Genomic DNA, 20,559 nt, shown 5'->3' with positions numbered 1-20,559 from the left:
ATGAAGCAACGGTAGGATTATAATTAGCTGTGTAAAGTTCTATTTTATTGCAAAACTTTTGTCTGTAAAGCTTTGGATAGCCTTTCCACTGTGATTACGCGAGGATAGCTCAGAGACCAACGTAAGTATATGTAGTGCCTACAGCATCTGTGTTTGAGAAAAAAAAAAACAAAATCAACTTATTTATGAAAGTTGTAGGGATTGTCAAGAATTGATGCATTTTGTATGATTGCTCGGAAAACTAGTATTTTTCTAAACTAATAGACTCTTACAAGTAACAACCCATTCAAAACTACAGGAAGCTTCCAGCACTAAACAGCTCAGTTCATACATAACACAGTTATTCATAGCAGTGAAGCAGTATTTTCTCGCAGACATTCGTCTTGCTATAAAGCTAGGCATGCGGTGATGTAACTTAGTTCCGTGCTGGCTACACTTACAACTTAGCGAATTGGTACAGAGCCATGTAATGTGGATTTATGGTATTCTAAGAAGATATTATACTTATTTGAGGAGCATTAGCATTGATGGATATAATGTAGAGGAAGGGATGACCAAAAAGCGACAAATAGTGTGAAAGATGAAATAACAAGACAAATATAATAGGAAGGAATGATCCCAAGTTAGCTGTAATCTTAGACTCCCATGTAACATTTTAAAATTGAGTATTTGACCACTAGCCAGAACTTAGCGTTCCTTAAACAATATTTGTTTCTATAAACGCGCATTTTCAGGTTTAGTATGAAAAACCAATACTTGGGTATAGCAGTTAGTAGGCACGCCTCTCTTTGTAAATAATTCATATGTTGATGTCTCTTTATTCCATACAAAATTGTCTCTCCAAAAAAACAGTAACCTCAATTTTCTACCATGGTAGACAATATTTACAAACATTTTGAAAACGTAATTGAAGTACGCTTGGCCTTAAATCGAGCATAACGAAGTAAACAAACAGAAGCTCGACATTTCCTAAAGTATTGAGCTAATATAAACATTAGAAAAATCACAAAAATGTGCTAAATTGTTCAATAAATATACTCAAGAATTTGTCCCGGCATTGACATGTAAGAAGCTTGAATTATTTATTTTTAAATACAAGTTTATTGGTTTTCGCAACTTCTGTCTAGGTATCAAAAAGTGGATGTTGCCTGGACTGAGTATTTATTTTGAATTTACACTAATATTATAAAATTTCAAAAAAGGATTTAAGTACCTACCTGCCTGCGTGTTAGATAGCCCATTTATCGAGGAAGGCTATATCCAGGTGCCTGAAGTCGTTCCTGACGTGGGTGAAACTGCTGGCTGAAGCTAGATATTAGAGAGAGAGCTACATTATAGCTTCCCAAAATATCTACTTTATATGTATCATCTACAAGAACATATATTATGACGTTTCTCTTTTTTTTCCATCGCTTTCAAGTAATAATCATGGCGAATGGAGCACACGCGATATAAAAGTAAATACTCTATGGTTTCGCCATATCGTGTTTAGTTACAGGTGATCTTGACACCGTGGTCGGTCTCGGCCATTTTCGCAATTATTTAATTAGCTATCGCATTCTTGTACTTCTGCCATCAAGGAACTTGTGTATTTGTCGAAATTCTGCGGTTTATGTAATGTTGAAAATAAATAAGGATTATTAGTATAAACCATTTACATCTTTCATGGCATTTGTGAACTTCAGCTAGAATCATGGAAATGACACAGTTTTTAAATTCGTCTCGATAGGTGTATTATGTATGAGCAAGAGTTTTGGAGCGGGGGTGGTTCTATGCTCTTATAATGTACGTCTTCACGATATGAATTTCGAATTGTCAAATATGCGCCGTTCCTATTGTCAAATTTGACGTGACGTGACGTCTGACAAGTCAAACAAATGTTTGTCAAGCGCCATTTCAAGCACGCGTTACGTCACTTGCGTCAGATGTGGTTAATTGAGCGTTGCGTTGATCTGGGGAAAGCTGATTGGCTAATTGTCCGTTAAGTTGTGAGTGACATAAAACGTTACGGTAATTTTCATTGTTTGAGCTTTATTATGGCAAGTAAAAAAACCGTTCAAATTCGTTTTACTTCCTCTACGTACTGAACCTAAAGACAAAAGTGTTTATGTGCTTAGTTAACTAAAACAGCCAATTAGATGCGAACGTTAGGTAGCTAAATCAGGGTTTAATTTACGACCAGTCGATATTTCTTAAATCACCACAAAATGTGGTACAAAGTCTGTCCTGCAATTATTCCTAATTTTCAGTTGCAATTGAACTTCTGGCCGTAAGTTATTTCGCAACTTCAATTACACAGTCGCCAATTAAGCTCAAGTTAAGTGAAGCTTAAACCGCCTAAGTAAAGAATGTCCGCGCTATGTAGGTGTGTCGACATTCGAACAACAAGCCATACCCGCATTCCACTACATCTGTAAGAAAGCACAATAAGAAAAATTACCTCGATGACCATCGACAGTACAATCAACATTGTCCAACAGTAATTTGCTAAAACCCACACTATAACGCACATTACATTGACTTATTGCCTCATTAGTTCGCAAATTGTTTTGCATAACTACAGATCTTATGTGATTTATTGTGCAATAAATAATCTTGGTTCTACGTGGCTTTGGGCGCGATCGTTGTCTTCATTGTAATTTCAACGCGAGTTTGCATGGTCATCGCAGTACTCAACGAACTATTGTATTCTATAGCTATTTGCTCAATAGGTTATCAGATAAACACCTCTTTGTATTCTTGGATTACGTTAAGCTTAACCAAATTAGGTGTTGCTAAGGAAATGTTATTATCTGAATCTTCCTGCCTAAGCTTTCAACCTTATTCAATTTGACCTGAGTCCTGACCTCTGTATCGTAATGTCAACTAAGTACCTAAAAAGTAATTTAACTTACAAAACAATTATTGCTTACTAAAGGTCAGTGCGATCATTGTAAGTTCGACGCCTGAGGAAAATCTAATATTCGTCAATATGTCTTGAGATGTCGCGCCTGCGGGCTTGTTTTTGTAAACAACTATGAATTAATCACAATAACAGGGATGGTAACTATGGCATTGCTTTATAATTGACAGCAAAATAAGCATTCATAGAATTTTGGCTAAGATTCTGCAGTTGCTTAAGCATTTGAGTAATCACATTCTCACGATACCTATTCAGGCAGATCTAAGTTAATTTATTTATTAATATACATGTCAATAGGTAAGCATTAAAATTAATGCAACGGAGCTACTAGGTGATCCTTTCAGTAATACATCCAAGGCTGCCAATAAATAATTCAGTGTGCCATAAATTTAAATAGATTCCGTTAATGCAGTCGTGACGAACCGTAAAAGCAGATGTAACAATGACGATTGGAGCCAAACGGTTATATTCAATATATTATCGAATGACAGTTGATCTGATATAAGCTTTAGACTAGCCTTAATCCGCGACTGTGCTCGGTTATGAAGAAATAGTTGTCATCAGCCACAGATAAACATTTAGCTTTCAAGTTGTAACCTAAGTTGAAGTTATAGCGGCTGACTAAGCCCAATACTGCTATAACAGTTCAAATGGGGGAAAGAGTAAACATCAGGAAAATCCTATAACTGTTAGTACTCATAGCATGGCAGAATATTGTATAATTCTAATGATTGTTAGTCCGGCAACGATGGCATGGATCCTTTGATTGCCATCCCAAATTAAAAATCCTAGTGTAATGTTAATGTTAATGATTGTCACGAAACATTGCTTGGCTGTCCCCTAGGCTCCTGTTTCTTCAACTATTACCCATTACAGAATCTTCAGGCAGAAGACCCTATAGAGATGCCCTAATCGCAGCATCGCTTTTGTACCCTGCTGAGCTGAGGTCAAAACTTTGTCAAATTCGAACACGAAGAAGCAACAAAATATCGGAATATTTTCACTATGTATTGAAAAAAATACCAAATGAATAAATTTAAAGATTTAAATATACGTAGGAGTGAAACTGACATGGATTGATTTAAATACCTACATAAGTGTTAGTGTAGATCAGATACATTACAATTACAATAGAGGGACTCCTGTCAGATCGAGCGAGGTTAAGTCGCTCATGCCGCGTTCGACACTTGGATGGATTACCGTTACTTATCAACGTCCGATTTATGCACCCGGATTTTGTAGCTGACTTATTTTTGCAATAGAATTGATGTGGCTTACTTATTTTTGTTATTTATAATTACAGAAGTTCGTTTTTCCGTTGCGTTTGCTTTGACGATTCATCTAGGCAGCCTTTGTTTTTTTTTCGGAGCAAAATCATTCTTGCGGTGTTTATATTTTCAGTATCTATCTATTCAAAAGGTTTTCATAATGACCACATTAAGTTTTGAATCCATTGCTAGGAGGTATTTGATGCAATCATGTAATGAATCTATTTGCGGATTATATTGTGTGATAGACATGTAGAAAAGATTTATTTAGTTTTCAGCATTTTGTGAAGTCAGTTTTTTTAAAAAAAAACGTTCTTAATAAACGTTCACTACGCTTTAGCTCACAGTATGTAATCCGCCTTATTATCCTTTATTAAGATAGAAAGTAAGCTTTCAACAGCCTTACGGCTTACCTTGGCTCCCGAGACATCCGGTGTACTTTTACAATGTAAAACCTCGTACATGTTGTAATCGCTGTCTTAATTATTTAAGTACGTAATCGACACCCTTGCCTAGTTCTCAATTTACAAGTTATTTATTTGTTTTTTATTGTTCTTGTGACACACGGTCGCGAGGTAGAGCGAACAGACTTCGCAGCTCGCGAGGTTGGGCGAATGTCTTTATAGAGATAGCAGTAATTACAGGGTATATTCTGAGTTCTGTAATTACGGCTTTCTGAAATAATGAAGATAATATTATATGTAATAAGCTAATTGAGCGGTCATCACACAGGATTTACCAGACTCAGATTCCGCGTAATGGCTGATTGATTGAATGATGGAATTCGATCATGACATTTTTGAATGATTTCTATTTTGATGTTTAGGGTTTGTAGTGTATAATAATATGACGTGTTTTAAAAGTATACTTACCTTCATAGTGAGTGAATGAGTTGTCCCTCATTTCCCACCTCGTCAGCTAGTTTTTGCTGATTCCAAGCTCGCTCATCAAACATCAAATCAGTGTGTCACGTACAAGTACACAAATAAGTTTTTACGATATTAGTTAAAACTTATATTAATTAAAAGTTATTATTCTCCAACATCTATTAAATCTTATATGTACAGTCGAGTGATTAACCTACTGACTCAAATTGATCGTTATATCGAAATATTTCCACGATATTATCTGTTTTATTTTGTTTAAAGGTAATAAATAAATATGTTATTGTGCTCATATAGGTACGTATAAATAAGTAAAATATGTGGTTTACATAATGGTTTCAGAGTAACAATGAGCTCCATTTAACCACACCGTCTCTTATTGAAAATCTAATGGTTTATTTTATTTGGCTTATATCAATAAACCTATGTTATGTATCTATTCGACACCTTAGAATGCAAAATTCGGAAGTGCAAAAATCTCAACTTTTCACTAGAAAGAAATAGGAACGTGCTTTACGAAATTTCTTCTCAGAAACGCATTAGATTTTTTTCGCAGATATTGCCTTTCTTCATTTTGCAATTTTCATTCTGACGACGCTATTCTTAAAAACCGGCCAAGTGCGAGTCGGACTCGTGCACGAAGGGTTCCGTAAATTGCAGTTAAATCAACCTATCTCAAAAACTATAAGAGATACTTTGATCAAACCAAAAATCGTTGAAAGAGTTAATTAGCATGCATCACCTCTATTTTTTTTAGAATTTTATACCCCGTAGTTATAAAAATAGAGGGGGGGGGACATACTTTTTACGACTTTGAGAGCTGATATCTCAAAAACCGTTCACTTTAAGAAAAATGTTTTTTAGAAAACTTTATATCATTTTAAAAGACCTTTCCATTGATACCCCACACGGGTATGTACATCGAAAAAAAAAATTTCATCCCTCAGTTACATGTATGGGGGGCCCCACCCCCAATTCTTTTTTTTACTATTTAGTGTCATATTTTTGTAGCGGTTCATACAACACATATTCCCATCAAATTTCATCACTGTAGTACTATTACTAGTATAGTTTCCGAGTAAATCGGCTGTGACAGACGGACAGACGGACAGACGGACAGACGGACATGACGAAACTATAAGGGTTCCGTTTTTGCCATTTTGGCTACGGAACCCTAAAAATGATAGTGTCTTCATTTCTGTTATTCCATAATGGCACACTCAAAAAGTTATAATTCCTCCACAGGCCGCCAGCGCTCTGTTCACCCTCGACGGCGCCCGAGGCGAAGCCCTATCTCGTCGCCTAGCCCGCAGCGAACGACGACGGCGTCGCTGCAGAGCAGCCCTGGCCATCATAGCGCTCCTCCTACTCTTGGCGGCAGTGGGGGCCGTGGAACTCCTCATGTCTAGAGGACAGAGGGTATTTGGAGCTGTACTACGTTGAACAATGCAAGTGATTGGAGGAATCACGGTAGGCTCTATAGTAGAAGTATTTTTGATATACATACAACGGATTATTTAAAAACTTTCTATTTTAATATGGTCTTTATACTAAAATTGGCTGTAATATAATACTTACCTTGTTTCAACTTCTAATTGTCATTATTTCGTAGCATCTCAAGGATAGTCTCCTGGCTACTTATCATGGTAAAATTCTGAATTCAGAAGACCTTATACAAACCCACAAACTATCTCTTTTCTAGGTGTTTAGTGATTCCAATGATGTTTTATATAGTGTATCTTATGAAATACACATCTAAAATTCCTATTAGGTTGTTGGCATCCACTATTTAAGACTAACTTGTATAGAATGCTGATAATATGCAGTTTTGCATTCACGGAACAGGGATAGATTTATGAGAAGACAGAATAAATAAGTATGTAGTATTTTGTGTCTCCCTCTTTAGATAAAATTATATTAACCATTATAAAATTATTCAAATTCGTAATTTTATTCATATGTATTTAGTGTGTAAAATGTATAGTTAGCGTAATATATTTTAAGCAAACGATTTGGATTCCACTATCGAAAATATTTTATAATAGAAACACGTAAGTATGTTAATCTTAAGTAGTTAATTTTGTAAATAGTTTTTATTTCGTTAATACATAGTAAAAGAATAAGTTTATTGGAAGTGCCTTCCTATCTAGTTTTAAGTAAAATCGAGCTTACAATATGTACGAATTTAGATATATTCATCTATTTGAATCTTATAAAATTCCTTTTACAAGTGAGATTGATTTAGCCGATTGACCTAAAATTAACAAAGCCCCTATTTTTCTTCTTCCTTTTAACTCAAGGATTCAAGAGAAAGTGGGGTAAAGTGATTTTGAAATTATTATGGAACTCGGCTTGTCAAAATCCAAATTACAATAAGTAAGTATTGCTTCCTTATCGAAAACAACATTATTTTATAAGTATCTAGTTAGTTCTTGTTTAATATAGTCGAACAAAGATTCTTCGACATTTTGTAGATAGAAAACTAAACAGACAAAATACGTATATTACATAGGTATATTACATACCTACGTAAACGTATTTTTAATTATGATTCAATGCTACTGTATTTTATCTCAGAAATATTATTTAGTACTCTCTCACAGTAAATGTCATTTATCATTTATTTTACTTAGATTAAATGTATAGAAATTCTTTGATAGTGGGATACAATCTAATTGAACATACATATTATGCAATTATACCTTAAGTTTCTATTATAATGTTTGAAATGTCTGCAGCATATCTAAATATTATTGTAGTAAATAATTAGCAATTATCATATGCAATTATAATTTGCGTTTGTGGTTTTCCTAGAAATTTTGTTTACCTTTTTTTATCGATATTGATTTAGAAGAAATTTCCGTGTTCTCAAATTATTTAATGCAAATAATTGTTAAATGAAAAATATGTAGCCGAGTTATTTAATATTTAAAATAATATTGAGTAGAATTGGTGTTTTTTCTTTAGGTGCCATAAAACACTAAGACAACGAAAATCTCCGTTATTCTATTTATTGAATATAATTCCGGCACTTTTACACAGTAAGCCACATATTTCGTTTTTAAAATACCTTACAATCAATTTTAAAACTCGCATTGAGCCACCCTGATCACGCAACGATATCTTAGAACAATATTTTTTAAATATTGAACCTAAGTTTAGCGAGGAAACCGTCGCAATTAGGTTCTTGGTCAACGAATTTAGCGCAAAGTGTAGGCCCAAATAAACCGACAACATAAACGTCTGATTTTCTTAAAACATCTGTTTACTTTAAAACTTTGAACATTGTTTTAAGAAATTCAGACTTCATGATTTCGGTCCTGGGCTTTTTTCTCTACTAAATGATGGTGCATTTCCATTTATCATTGTAATGCCATGTAAATACTTATTCGGTGGCTTTTCTAGTATTGATATATTGTGATCGGAATAAATGTGATTATTGTACCTTTAAGTATATTATCTAAGTTTGTGACTATACTTAGATTTGTAATAATATTTTTAAGGTTTTTGAGCTGCACAAAGTGCGATTAAATTTTTTCAGCAGGTATATAAACAAAATAAAAGTTTTCAATTTCTTTGGTGTTTTATTTAAAATAAAAAGTTTTCACCTATAGTTTTACCTTATATACAACAATATTAGTTGAAGCGAAGTAGAATTAAAATTACGTAGTTTGTATATCAATTTGACTACTTACAAATTACACCCCAATTTACGTAATTAACCTTAAGTGCAAAATATAGTTTAACAAGTGAAAATACAAGTCTTTCGAGCACATAAAACAGGATATAAAATATCACTCAGCAAATATAACTTCGTCGACTTTCTGATCCAATTCGTTTGTAGGCACATGATCTACCACTTGACAGTTGAATGCTACGGCCATCACCTGAAAAAGTGAGTAAATAATGTAAGAAAATAATTAATTAGTGTTTAGATACCTTTTAGAATTTGGGCTTGAAGAACTAAATCAAACAAGCAAAAGTTCATTCTCTTCATCTTGTCTACTCCTTCTACTGGCAAACACTAAACAGTAATGAATTGCGTTCGAACATTTCAAAAAAGTTTGCAAAATTGCAACCTTTGTTCGCGAACAATTTTGGTGGAATTTCGCCATTACTTAGGTCTTATACTATAAGGGTCCGTTCAAGCAGACCGGCTCGGAGAGCATCGGCACGCATTTTTCTCTTCACACAGACCGGAGTCGATTCGCCTCGCGAGCTTTAAAGAGCAAGCAATAGGATACAAACGTCAAGAAAAGTACGCGATCGGAGCCGGGCGGCTCCTCTTATTATTTCACACCGAGCGCCTTCGAGCATTATTAATGTCAAAAGCAGTGCACATGCAAAAATGAATCTTACTACAAATACTAAGTACTCGATTTTCAACGTGTTAAGGATTTGCTCTCCTCTCCGAGCCGGTCTGTCTTAAACTATAAGATGCAGTTCGACGTACCTTCGGCGCAGTTTCGGGGTTACTCCTCAGGCCAGAGATGAACCTATCGTAGTAGCCGCCGCCGTGGCCGCATCTGTCACCGGCTTTGGAGAACGCAGCCCCAGGTGCTATGATCAGGTCAAGGCCTCCTGGAATATAAACACCAAAATATTAATAGGTATTAACGTTATAAAATTGAAGAAATTGGTGCGTTTTCCTGAACACGTTAATCTCAAAAGCCAATTGTCCGATTTGGAAAACTCTTTCAATGTTACATAGCCCATTATTGTAAAAAGCCACAGAGGATACTTTTTGTCTGAAAACTGGCAGTAGAAGCTAGTTTAAAATAAGAAGTACTAATACAGATTTTTTGTACATTTTCAATTACCCAGGTAACTAAATAATATATGATGATTTAATCCAAAATACTAAAACCAACCTGTCTCAAGAGCATCTTCCCGAACCTGCGTCTTCGCGTGCTGCGCAATCCCGTGCTTCGTAATAAACATGGTGTTCTCATCATCATCAGGCTCCAGGCGTAACATCCTCATCTTGCCCCCAACGTACTGGGGGACGAAGGCTATGGCTCCCTTAGCTTTTACGTGGGCGATGATGGGGGCAGTGTTGATCTCACTGTCTGTGCTCATGAAGAGAGAGATGCGGTTTGCTGATTTGTACCAAGGATGGTTGATTATCTGGGGATTTAGTTGATTTTGGAATTATTAGATAAAGGTTAAAGGTACATATTTAATAAATAAAAAAATTAAGAAGCTAATCTCAGACAGTACTTGTTGGATTTGGAAAACTGAAAATAATTTCGTTGTAACAACCAAAGGCAGTTTTAACAAAACCTCCTAAAACCTTATCCCGGGTCTAAGTTACCTCCCCTCTAATTTTCAGCCAAATCGGTCAAGCCGTTTTCATGTTATGTCGTGACAACGGAAAGCGGGTTTCATCTATACTAATATTATAAAGAGGAAAACTTTGTTTGTTTGTTAGTTTGGTTGTAATGGATAAACTAAAAATACTACTGGACCGATTTTAAATATTCTTTCACCATTAGAAAGCTATATTATCTGCGAGTAACATAGGTTATATTTTATCCCAGTGTGGGCAGTAGCTCCCGCGGGACGCGGGTGAAACCGCGGGAAAACGGCTAGTTATTAATATTTAGATTTTCTGTGACACAATTCCTACCTTATTGTATACAATTTCAGACTGTCGTTTTTTTTCTTCCGTTGTGAGTTTTGCAATCCTGTCCGCTACTTCATCCCTTAGCTGTGCCTTCGCTGGATTCGGGGCCTGTTTTGCCATTGTTCTGCTCTAAAAAGTCGAAAAACACTATCAAAATACGGAAACAAACTTACTAAGTAACTAGGTACTTACTTTTATCAAAGAACATTATTGCAATAATTTAGCTAATCATTTGAAACGAGAAATATACCCAAATACGTAAGAAAATCATAGCTCTGTTACAGTCGTATAAACGTATCGCGAGCTCGTACTCTTCAATACTACTACACAATATGCCGATAAAGGCACGAAATCGTACGTTATTATGGAAAACAAAACATCGATAGATATCAGTTTTATTTTCAAACAAATGGTTAGTGAGTTAGGTACTCAAATACATACATTTAATCAGCTTTAAAAGTACCTAACTAGCTGAGTAAATAAAAAATTTTAAAAGTTCCTAACAGTGTGGAGTCATAAATCAAAATGCACCTGACACATTTTTTCAAAAAGTTTTCCGATACTCTGATATGTTATCTACGCTAAGGTGTTTAGCAGTTTTGAAAATTCACGTTTGTTCAGCTAATTTTGAAGCTCACTGTACCCATTGCCGTTTCAATTATATGTATTTAAACATATAATTAAGTATGGACTTTACATTTATGGCACCAATATTATACTTAAACAGTAGTATAACCTACCTAATAAATAGTTTTGTTGATCATCAAATCAATCAAAAACTATTAATACCAAGTTTTGATTTACAGCAATAAGAAGTTTTGGAGTTCTCATATCGGCCAATATTATTTATTGGGCAACTTTGTAGGTAATTGGGGATTTAATGGGCCCAGGTTTTAATTGGGCATAAATCTTTCAATGATGATGATGAATGCATTTATTTTGAAATATGGTCCAATAATTTGGGTCTTTAGGTCATATCAGAAATTATGATGAGAATTGGGTGAACTACCAATAAACTTGTAATTGGCAAATTAAAAATGTAGGTATGAAATAGCTCCACGTATTTTAAATGTTAAAAATAGTAAAAGTGCATCTATCCTCTTAAAGACCCAACGAAAAGTTTAAACCCAATTACTAGCAGTGTTCAAAGTAATAGAACAAACAAATCTTGGAAGAAAAGTGAAAAAAATACAAAGAAAGTTGTGCTTGCCAACGAACTTTTTCAAAACTTGTGATTCAAAACTAAAAACAGTTCAGTGCCCAAATAGTGTTTATTACTCAAAAAACAAGCTAGGAACATATTTGAGGAGTACAATAAAGGTATTTAACAGATATCTACTAATACCCTAAACATAATAAACGAAACCAACACAAAAACACTACAATCTTAAACACAAGCAACGCCATCTAGGGTCGAATAGCGGAAACAACAACAGCGCTACTTTGACAAGAGGACGTCCCTGTACCATTTATCGAGTCCAAGACGCTATTGCACACTAGAGGGCAGCTTTTTCAAAAACCAAAATTATGGCAACTTTGTGTGGAGGATGTCAACAAGTTTTGTGAGGATTCGAATCACAGTTGGACAGCGTTGAAAATACTTTTTGGGTTTATTTTAAAATTTTTGTTTCTTGGTACTCTTTGAATTCGTCATTTAAAACTTTCAATTGGTATTGCCAACGACAGAATAATTAAGTAATTGTACGTAAAATTACAAACATGGGAGATGAAAATATAACGCTGAGAAAAAAACCAATCCAGTCGTACTCATCCTCAGAAACATCACTTTTCGACGCTACAGTTATGAGTATGCCAGAAACATCTCTACGAGACGATGACGCCATTGTATCGCTACAGGAGGAGATTAATGACTTAAGGATTAAGCTACATAGCGCTAATCAGGAAGTTGACAACTTACTCTGTGAAAATAAAAGTTTAAAGTCAGATCTGGATAAATGTAATCGTGTCATAGAATTATACAAAAAGGTGGGTGTAGGAGAAGCCAAGTGTGCCACTCCAAGCTCTAAAAGAAGCGTTTCAAACACGAAAATCCACGTGAGTAGCCTAACATCAACCCCAATAAAAAAATCTACATGCCGAATAAAAACTTTGAATAAGGAGACCCAAACCAACAATACCGCGGTTCGTACTGAAAGTGTATGCAAACAAACACAAACAGTTTTAAATAATACTTCTGTACATCAAGACAGTAAAACTGAAAAAATCACTACTGATACACCGACAAAACAAATTATTAATAACTCGCACAGCAGTAATTTTAATCGGAGCAAATTCTGTATCTTAAGCACTGACAACAGAAATACATTGCTTGACATTGCAAAAACAACTATAGGTAAATGTGAAGTTTGCCACTACATCACACCCCATGGAAATATCCAAACTCTCCTGAAAGGTATTAAAGAAAAACTGGCTAATTTCACTATGCTGGACTACTGCATTATATTGATAGGTGGCGAAGATTTCCAAATCACATGTAGATATCATGATATTATTCTATTAATAAGAGAAGTTTTACAAGAAATTACAAATACAAACATAATTATATGCACACCAACGTATAAATTCTTCACAAATAATTATTTATATAATTCAAGAGTAGAAACTTTTAATAATTTGTTATATTTGGATACAGCTACACATGGACATGCTTATTTTTTGGATAGTAACATGAATTTAAGATATGACGATACCATGTTCAGTAGGCGCACGGGCATGATAAATTACTCTGGAATGAAATGTATTTTTAATGATATTTTTAAAATGATTATTTATATTCAAAATGTTAATGCTGAATACGCAATATGTGCATTTGACACAAATGAAAAAAAGCATCCTAGTGATATGAATTCCGTTAAGACAACATCTGCGACTAGCACAGAGGGTCAAAACCCGTTGTTTTTTCTGTAATACTCTTACTGTTCTTCATCAAAATATTGCTGGTTTGCTAAACAAATCAGACTTATTAACGGTTCAATTAAAAAACCTAGAACAGCAAGGAACTAACGTAGATGTTCTCTGTATAACTGAACATTTTATTACATCTGGCCATGAAAGTTTGTTGTATATTCCTGGTTTCCATCCTGCCGCTTTCTTTTGTCGCAAAACAAATCGTGGAGGGACTTGTATTCTGGTTAGAAATGGTTATCAATATAAAGAACTGCCAGATATTGCTAAGCAATCTGTATCAGGCGTTTTTGAAATTTGTGGAATTGAATTGACAGCTCATTCTATTATAATAATCTGCGTGTATAGAATTCCTAAATACAATTATTTGACATTTTATGATAAACTTGACATTGTTTTGAGAAAGCTATGTTTGTTAAATAGAAAAAAAATTGTTATATGGTGGCGACTTAAACATTGATACGCTAAAAAGGAATAAGACTACTTTGGAACTAGAGAATTTTTTAATGAGTTACAATTTGACATTAGAAATAAATAAACCTACTAGGCTTAATAGTAATACATGTATTGATCATTTCGCTCATAACATACGACGAGGATGCAAAGCCGAAATTATAGATCTCATCCTCTCTGATCACACGGCACAAATACTTAGGGTTCCTGTAAATAGAACATATCGCTTAAAATACTGGAAAATTGTAACAAAAGACTACTCCATAGAGAACCTCAAAAAATTCCAAGAATGCATTCAGAGCTTATCTTTTGAGGATGTGTATGAAAGTAATGATACCAATACAGCTTACAGAAGATTCTATGAAACATTCTCCCTTTTCTACAAACTTTGCTTCCCTGATAAAATAATTACTATTCATACAAAGAAAAATGCAAAATGGGTATCTCGCGGCATAAAAAATTGTAGCAAAAAACAAAGAAAGTTATTGTGGACATATAGATTAAATCCGGTATTAAAAAATAAAATTAATTTTAAAAAATACTCCTTGCGATATAGGAAAATCATAAGACTTACGCAAAAAGCTAGAAATGATTACTTTATAAAAACCTCACAGAATAAGTCCAAAGCTACATGGCAAATAGTCAATAGTACAAAAAATAACTCTCCTAAAGATCAAATAATGACAATTAATAAATGTGACATGACATTTTCAGAACCGATTGACATTGCTAATGCATTTAATAATTATTTTATAGAGGAAATAGAAAATAATATTGTAAATGACATAGACTTCGACAATAATTTAGACAACTTAACAAGGCAATCAATGTTTATGCAACCGGTTCTTGCAACGGACATTATTTCGGCTGTAAAATCACTAAAAAATACAAATACTGTAGGTTTTGATGGTATGTCAACTAAGGTGATAAAATATGTAAATGAATCTATAGCGCCTTTATTGGCACATATTTTGAACCTTAGCATTATTAACGGAATTTATCCTGAAGATTTGAAGAAAGTTGTCATAATACCACTCCATAAAAAAGATAACAAAACTGATATGAAAAACTATAGACCGATAGCAAAAATCTCTGTGTTTTCGAAAATTTTCGAGAAGATCATATATAAGTCTCTGTATTGCTATCTCAATAAATATAACTTATTGTGTAAGGAACAAAATGGCTTTAGAAAGGATGCCTCAATTAATATGGCTATTTTCAATCTTTTGCGTAGCATTCTGTTAGCAGTAGACCAAAAAACTCCTATTTGTGCCATCTACACAGATATGACCAAAGCCTTTGATTACGTAAAGCACAGCATCCTATTAGACAAACTTCATAGCTATGGCATAAGAGGTAACATTTTGAAACTCCTTGAATCCTATCTCTCCAATAGATTACAATGTACAGAGGTTGTAAGAATATGTAATAAAACAAAATTTGAAAAGCGTTTCTTATCTCATTTTAGATTGATAAAATTTGGTGTCCCACAGGGTAGCGTCCTTGGACCACTACTTTTTCTAATCTACATAAATGATTTGCCAAAAGTTACTCAACATCAAATGGTGATGTTTGCAGACGATAGCACTGCCATAGTGAAATGTATCGATCGCAATATTGACATGTATCAAAACGATATCAATAATACACTGTCGGACATAATTGATTGGCTTAATAAAAATAATTTAGTAATAAACTTAAAGAAAACCAAAGCAATGCAATTTCACCAAAGGACTGAAATTCCAAAAGTTAATATAAGACATAGTGACTGTGACATTGAACAAGTTAAAGTAGTAAAGTTTTTAGGTCTATTCCTTGACAACCAACTTAACTGGAAGGCCCACATAGAGGACCTAAGTAAGAAAATAAATAAATCAGCACACGCACTTTTCCAAATTGCTAGAAAAATAAATATAGATGCGCTTCTAGTAGCATATCACGGCCTAGTAGCCTCAGTTTTGCGATATGGAATTATTTTTTGGGGCAACTCTACCGACAAGGATATCATTTTTAAGGCACAAAAAAGATGCATAAGAGCAATGTGTGGGCTTAAATCTGATGACAGCTGTGTACCATTCTTTAAGTCGCTGAAGATACTTACCTTACCTTCATTATATATTTTTGAAATTAGTGTTTTTGTCAAAACAAACATGGCGCTATTCGAAAAAGTGTCAACGTTGCGAGATGTTGCTATTCGTAGCCAATATGCAAACTCACTAAGAAGCCAGTGTTGTAGGACTGCCTTAGTTAGTAAGAGCGTGTTGGGCATGGCACCACGCATTTACAATAAATTGCCAGATGTGATAAGACAATTAAATGTAACACAATTTAAAAATAAATTAAAATCTTTATTAATTGAAAAATGTTATTATAAGATTGATGAATTTCTAAGTGATAACTTACTGTAAACCGATTTATTTTTACTTTATTAGATAATTGTATTTTTGTTTTCTTTCTTATGTAATTTATTATTTTACTAATTTTAACATAAAATACTCATTATTTTTAATTTTTTGACATACAAATAATATTTTTTGCATACCTCTTGCACGATAAGTTTTTTTTTGCATGCAACTACAATATTTGTACGCTTCCGAGCATAACATAGCGACCTTTTACTTTAATTTAAGAACTGTATTATCTACCTATGTTAAACAAATAAACGATGATTATGATTATGATTATGATTATGGCTTGGTTTATTTATCGAATACTGTAATTATTAGGCCATTGAAAACTCGAATGAGTAAAACAAGCTTATCTTCAACATTCCACTTTTGTGAACTTGAAAAACTAAATTAGCATCAACTCGATTAATTGATCCGTTTTTAGAAAAAAGATCAGAGTACCTAGGTAGTACGTGTAATTTTAAAACTACAGATTATTTAACTTTACCTACCCAGGAACTTAATTAATTATCCTATTTACAAACAAACGCTTAACTTCACTTTGGCACTAATTTTCCTCTTAATTGTGGTATAAAATCGCACAAAACAAGAGGAAATGTCAGAAAAAACGATCAAGATTGGTCACTAAACGATCGTTTCGCTAAATGACAAACCGGGAATGAATGAGCACCAAAACATACGCTGATATTAATACACAAATTATCTACGTCAGGATGATGATCTTACTGACTGTATGTTATCGAAACAAATATTTATTAATATTACAATAGGTCAAAAGCCAACAGATTAGGGGAAGTTCCAAACAATATCAGAATGACTGAGGTTTTGTGTGAAGAATTTGTTATGACAGTATGTTTATGCTTAACTTAACTTTTGTTGTTTTAATCGAGAGTTTAACAATCACACATAACTCTTTCAATAAAAATGAAATAAATTAAAAATATCTTCTTTTATATTAAAAGGCAATGATAAGCGTAATTTCTACTTACCAGAAAGACGATAGACTCCTTAGGAAAGCGAAACAGACTGATAACACACATTACCTAATGATAATAGCGTGAGACGTGCATGCTACTGAATTCCGACGGAGGCCGGCTAACCAAAACAGAGGGACACGTGGTTATACAAGTAACGCCATCTATTGGTTTGCGGCTGAACTAAGTAGAGAGCTGCTTTGGTAGTGTCCATGAAAATAGTGAATGTTTCAGACGAGAGCTTCGTATTTGCGACAATAGATGTCACTATTTTATAGATTGCAATTTTCCTCACTGTATCTCAAACTAGACACGAGGAATTTTCCAACTGTGACTTAATTTCTTGCACTTGCCTCCCATAAAATTTTATAGGTACCATCCTGACCTGGCCTAATCTTAAAAATAATCTTAGATAAGTTTTTAAAGCTGTAATTAAAACATTATAATCCCTGATAACAATTAGGCAGACACCCAGACATGAAACCAGACTGAAGAGAGTCCTTGAGACTTTGAGAGTTCACTTTAATATCTAGATTAATCTGATAAAGAAATACTACAATTGATTAGGTACTAATAACAGCGATAAGTATAGATAAGAAGATAATGTCTTCGATAACCATTACTTATGCATTTATTTAAATCAATGTGTAATGCATCATCATCATCATCATATCAGCCAATTGCCGACCTTTGTTGAACGTAGGCCTTTCCTAGAGATCGCTAACCATTCCGGCCTAAGGTAGCCCGCGTGATACCTAGGCATAATGGTTTGACTGATAATACCTTGACAAAATGCTGGGCCTCTGATATTTGAAATGTATGAGCGAGTCGATGGCATCTCACTAAGAAGAAGATAGATTGGTTTGAACCCTATGAAATTACATAATTAGAGATAAGCTTTTTCACAATAGAAAATGTACCTACCTCTTAAAGATGTGTAAGCATAAGTACTGTGCATTGGAAGTTAACTCTTAGTAGATTATTAAATGTTTTTCTTAATTCATGAATCCTGATAAAACCAATTCAATACACCTGTCTTTTTATATAATCTACATACAAATTTTCGTCATCAAGTAGGTAGGTACTGTAACGTAGTTAGAAACTCTTTCATTTGTAAGGTTTTATTCGTTAGATATTTTTGATACTGACCGGGCAATCATTTCAAATGTATTCGATTTGTTCCATAGAATAAGTTTTTTATATTGAAGTATGTCACTTCACCCCCGAGTCAGCGAATAAACGCAAAGTTAAAGTTCCTTTTAATGTTTTAATTAAATAACCTGAAGATCCCCGGTTCCTAGCGCGCCACGCGCTACAGTACCTATCATACTTTTGCCATAAACTGCAACCAATGGGCGTTCTCCCAGTCTCCCAAAGGATGACAGGTGTTCCAAAGCATCCATTTTGTTACGACAGGATAAAGTACAGACATAAGCCATCGATTGATCCGTCATCCTGACATCTCCATTACCTTATCACGGTGTTTCGATGGCGTGTCCTCAAATGGGGACAGGAGATAACAAGTTTCATATCAGGGTTTGCATTATTAGTTACTCTGGAAGTTTCCACTTAGTTAATGGAATGTAGGCTCTTTGATCTCTGCGATTACAAGTAAGGTTGGTTGGGTTAAAAGGATTCTACGTGGTGAATTGGCTATGACAAAAATAAAATTAGTCAAACAGATCTGTGATGGTGCAAATCTTCTGCTGAACCAGGCGAAGTTCCACCTAGGTTTCCATAGTTATGGCAAATTTTCCAATAGGTAGTTAATATCAACGTCACCAACTCCTTTAGGCAAACATGTACATATATGTCAGGGAAACACTCAGTAATAACCAAATCCCTTATATAAACCACAACGGCGAATATGTACCTACTAAGTTTAATTAAAATGAGACGCAGAAAAATATCCCATTTCCTTTGAAAATTGCGGGCTAAGAGTAATCAGTTTAAAATATGAAGTTTCTTAAGACCTCGCCTCGATCTTTGAAGCCACATCTAGTTATGTAAGTAATAAGATAAGTGAGGTCTTTCGACAAAGCTAATAAGTTATTAATAAGCAAAATGTCACGGATACTGTAACCAGATATTGCTGTAAATTATAAATTTTGCTACGAAAGCGTGAGAGAGCTTCCTCTCTAGACGTATCTTGCTTAGGTAAATAATCTTGCATTTAAGTTGTAACTATGGGAACTTGTTCTAATCTGGTGCTATGCAGATTTGAATGAAACAGCAGTTATTCAGTATATAGTACTAGCTTCCGCCCGCGGCTTCGCCCGCGTGTTGTATTAATAAAAACAGCCTGTAGCGAAAATAACAAAACTTCATTCATACTTCGATATGAATAAAAGGTACGTTTTATTTTTAAGGTTAACTCCCCAATGGGTAAAAACCCTATTACTAAGTCTCCACTGTCCGTCCGTCCATACGTAGTGATCAGGATCTAACTAATAGGTAAGATTATAAAAACTTCATAAAACGTATGTTTTGTTTATTTTATGTAATTACATAAGTAGATCTTATTATAATACATTCAAGTCGTGATGGCTTAGTGGGTAAAGAACCAACCTCTCAAGTATGAGAGCGTGTGTTCGATTCCAGGTCAGGCAAGTACCAACGCAACTTTTCAAAGTTTGTATGTACTTTCTGAGTACATCTTAGACACCAAAAATCAAAATCAAAACTCATTTATTCAAACTTGGCTGCAAAACAGCACTTTCCCAACGCATAAGTTGGAACCAATGACTGTGTTTCGGATGGCACGTTAAACTGTAGGTCCCGGCTGTCATTGAACATCCTTAGCAGTCGTTACGGGTAGTCAGAAGCCAGTAAGTTGAACACCAGTCTAACCAAGGGTATTGGCCTGCCCGGGTAGCTGGGTTGAGGAGGTCAGATAGGCAGTCGCTTCTTGTAAAGTGCTGGTACTCAGGTGAATCCGGTTAGACTGGAAGCCGACCCCAACATAGTTGGGAAAAAGCTCGGGAGATGATGATTATGATACGTTCACAAATAAGGATTTTGAATTTAGTTAAAAGTTATAGGTAACTACTGCAATATACTCCTGTAAACTATATTAAACGATTTATTTCGGTCAGCATAAACATGTAGAGTTTGCGATT

General features: G+C 34.4%; 2 protein-coding genes across 5 annotated transcripts in view; one reads left to right on the top strand and one right to left on the bottom strand.

Moving 5' to 3' along the window:
• The window catches only part of LOC110379740 (uncharacterized), a 39,680-nt gene extending 30,859 nt beyond the window's left edge, over positions 1-8,821 (top strand). For both annotated transcript variants that reach the window (XM_049845114.2, XM_021339530.3), the window contains one exon: positions 6,300-8,821. In XM_049845114.2, the coding sequence (XP_049701071.2) occupies positions 6,300-6,497 (198 nt within the window). In that variant the 3' untranslated portion in view covers positions 6,498-8,821. The remainder of the gene's footprint in view (positions 1-6,299) is intronic.
• Positions 8,706-17,592, bottom strand: Mthfs (Methenyltetrahydrofolate synthetase). 3 transcript variants are annotated; one of them, XM_049845115.2, is made up of 5 exons: positions 17,456-17,592; positions 10,684-10,809; positions 9,926-10,181; positions 9,508-9,635; positions 8,706-8,941 (listed from the first exon to the last, which is right to left on the bottom strand). In XM_049845115.2, exons 1-5 carry the CDS (start codon positions 17,504-17,506, stop codon positions 8,849-8,851), a joined length of 654 nt encoding a protein of 217 aa, XP_049701072.2. In that variant the 5' UTR covers positions 17,507-17,592; the 3' UTR covers positions 8,706-8,848. The 3 variants fall into 3 exon arrangements, with proteins under 3 accessions (XP_049701072.2, XP_049701073.2, XP_049701074.2); XM_049845116.2 differs by lacking the exon at positions 17,456-17,592 and adding an exon at positions 16,958-17,117; XM_049845117.2 differs by lacking the exon at positions 17,456-17,592 and adding an exon at positions 16,954-17,073.
• Between the last annotated feature and the right edge of the window lie 2,967 nt (positions 17,593-20,559).

This window comes from Helicoverpa armigera, chromosome 15, assembly GCF_030705265.1.
Source record: "Helicoverpa armigera isolate CAAS_96S chromosome 15, ASM3070526v1, whole genome shotgun sequence".
Lineage (NCBI taxonomy): Eukaryota > Metazoa > Arthropoda > Insecta > Lepidoptera > Noctuidae > Helicoverpa > Helicoverpa armigera.
This window is presented reverse-complemented; position numbering and strand designations above follow the sequence as displayed.

Coding starts and splice junctions, on each gene's coding strand:
- Mthfs (XM_049845115.2), bottom strand. CDS start 17,506: ATGTGTGTTATCAGTCTGTTTCGCTTTCCTAAGGAGTCTATCGTCTTT. Junction 9,636..9,925: donor GGAAGATGCTCTTGAGACAG/GTTGGTTTTAGT, acceptor TTTATATTCCAG/GAGGCCTTGACCTGATCATA. Junction 8,942..9,507: donor ACCCCGAAACTGCGCCGAAG/GTACGTCGAACT, acceptor TCACTTTTTCAG/GTGATGGCCGTAGCATTCAA.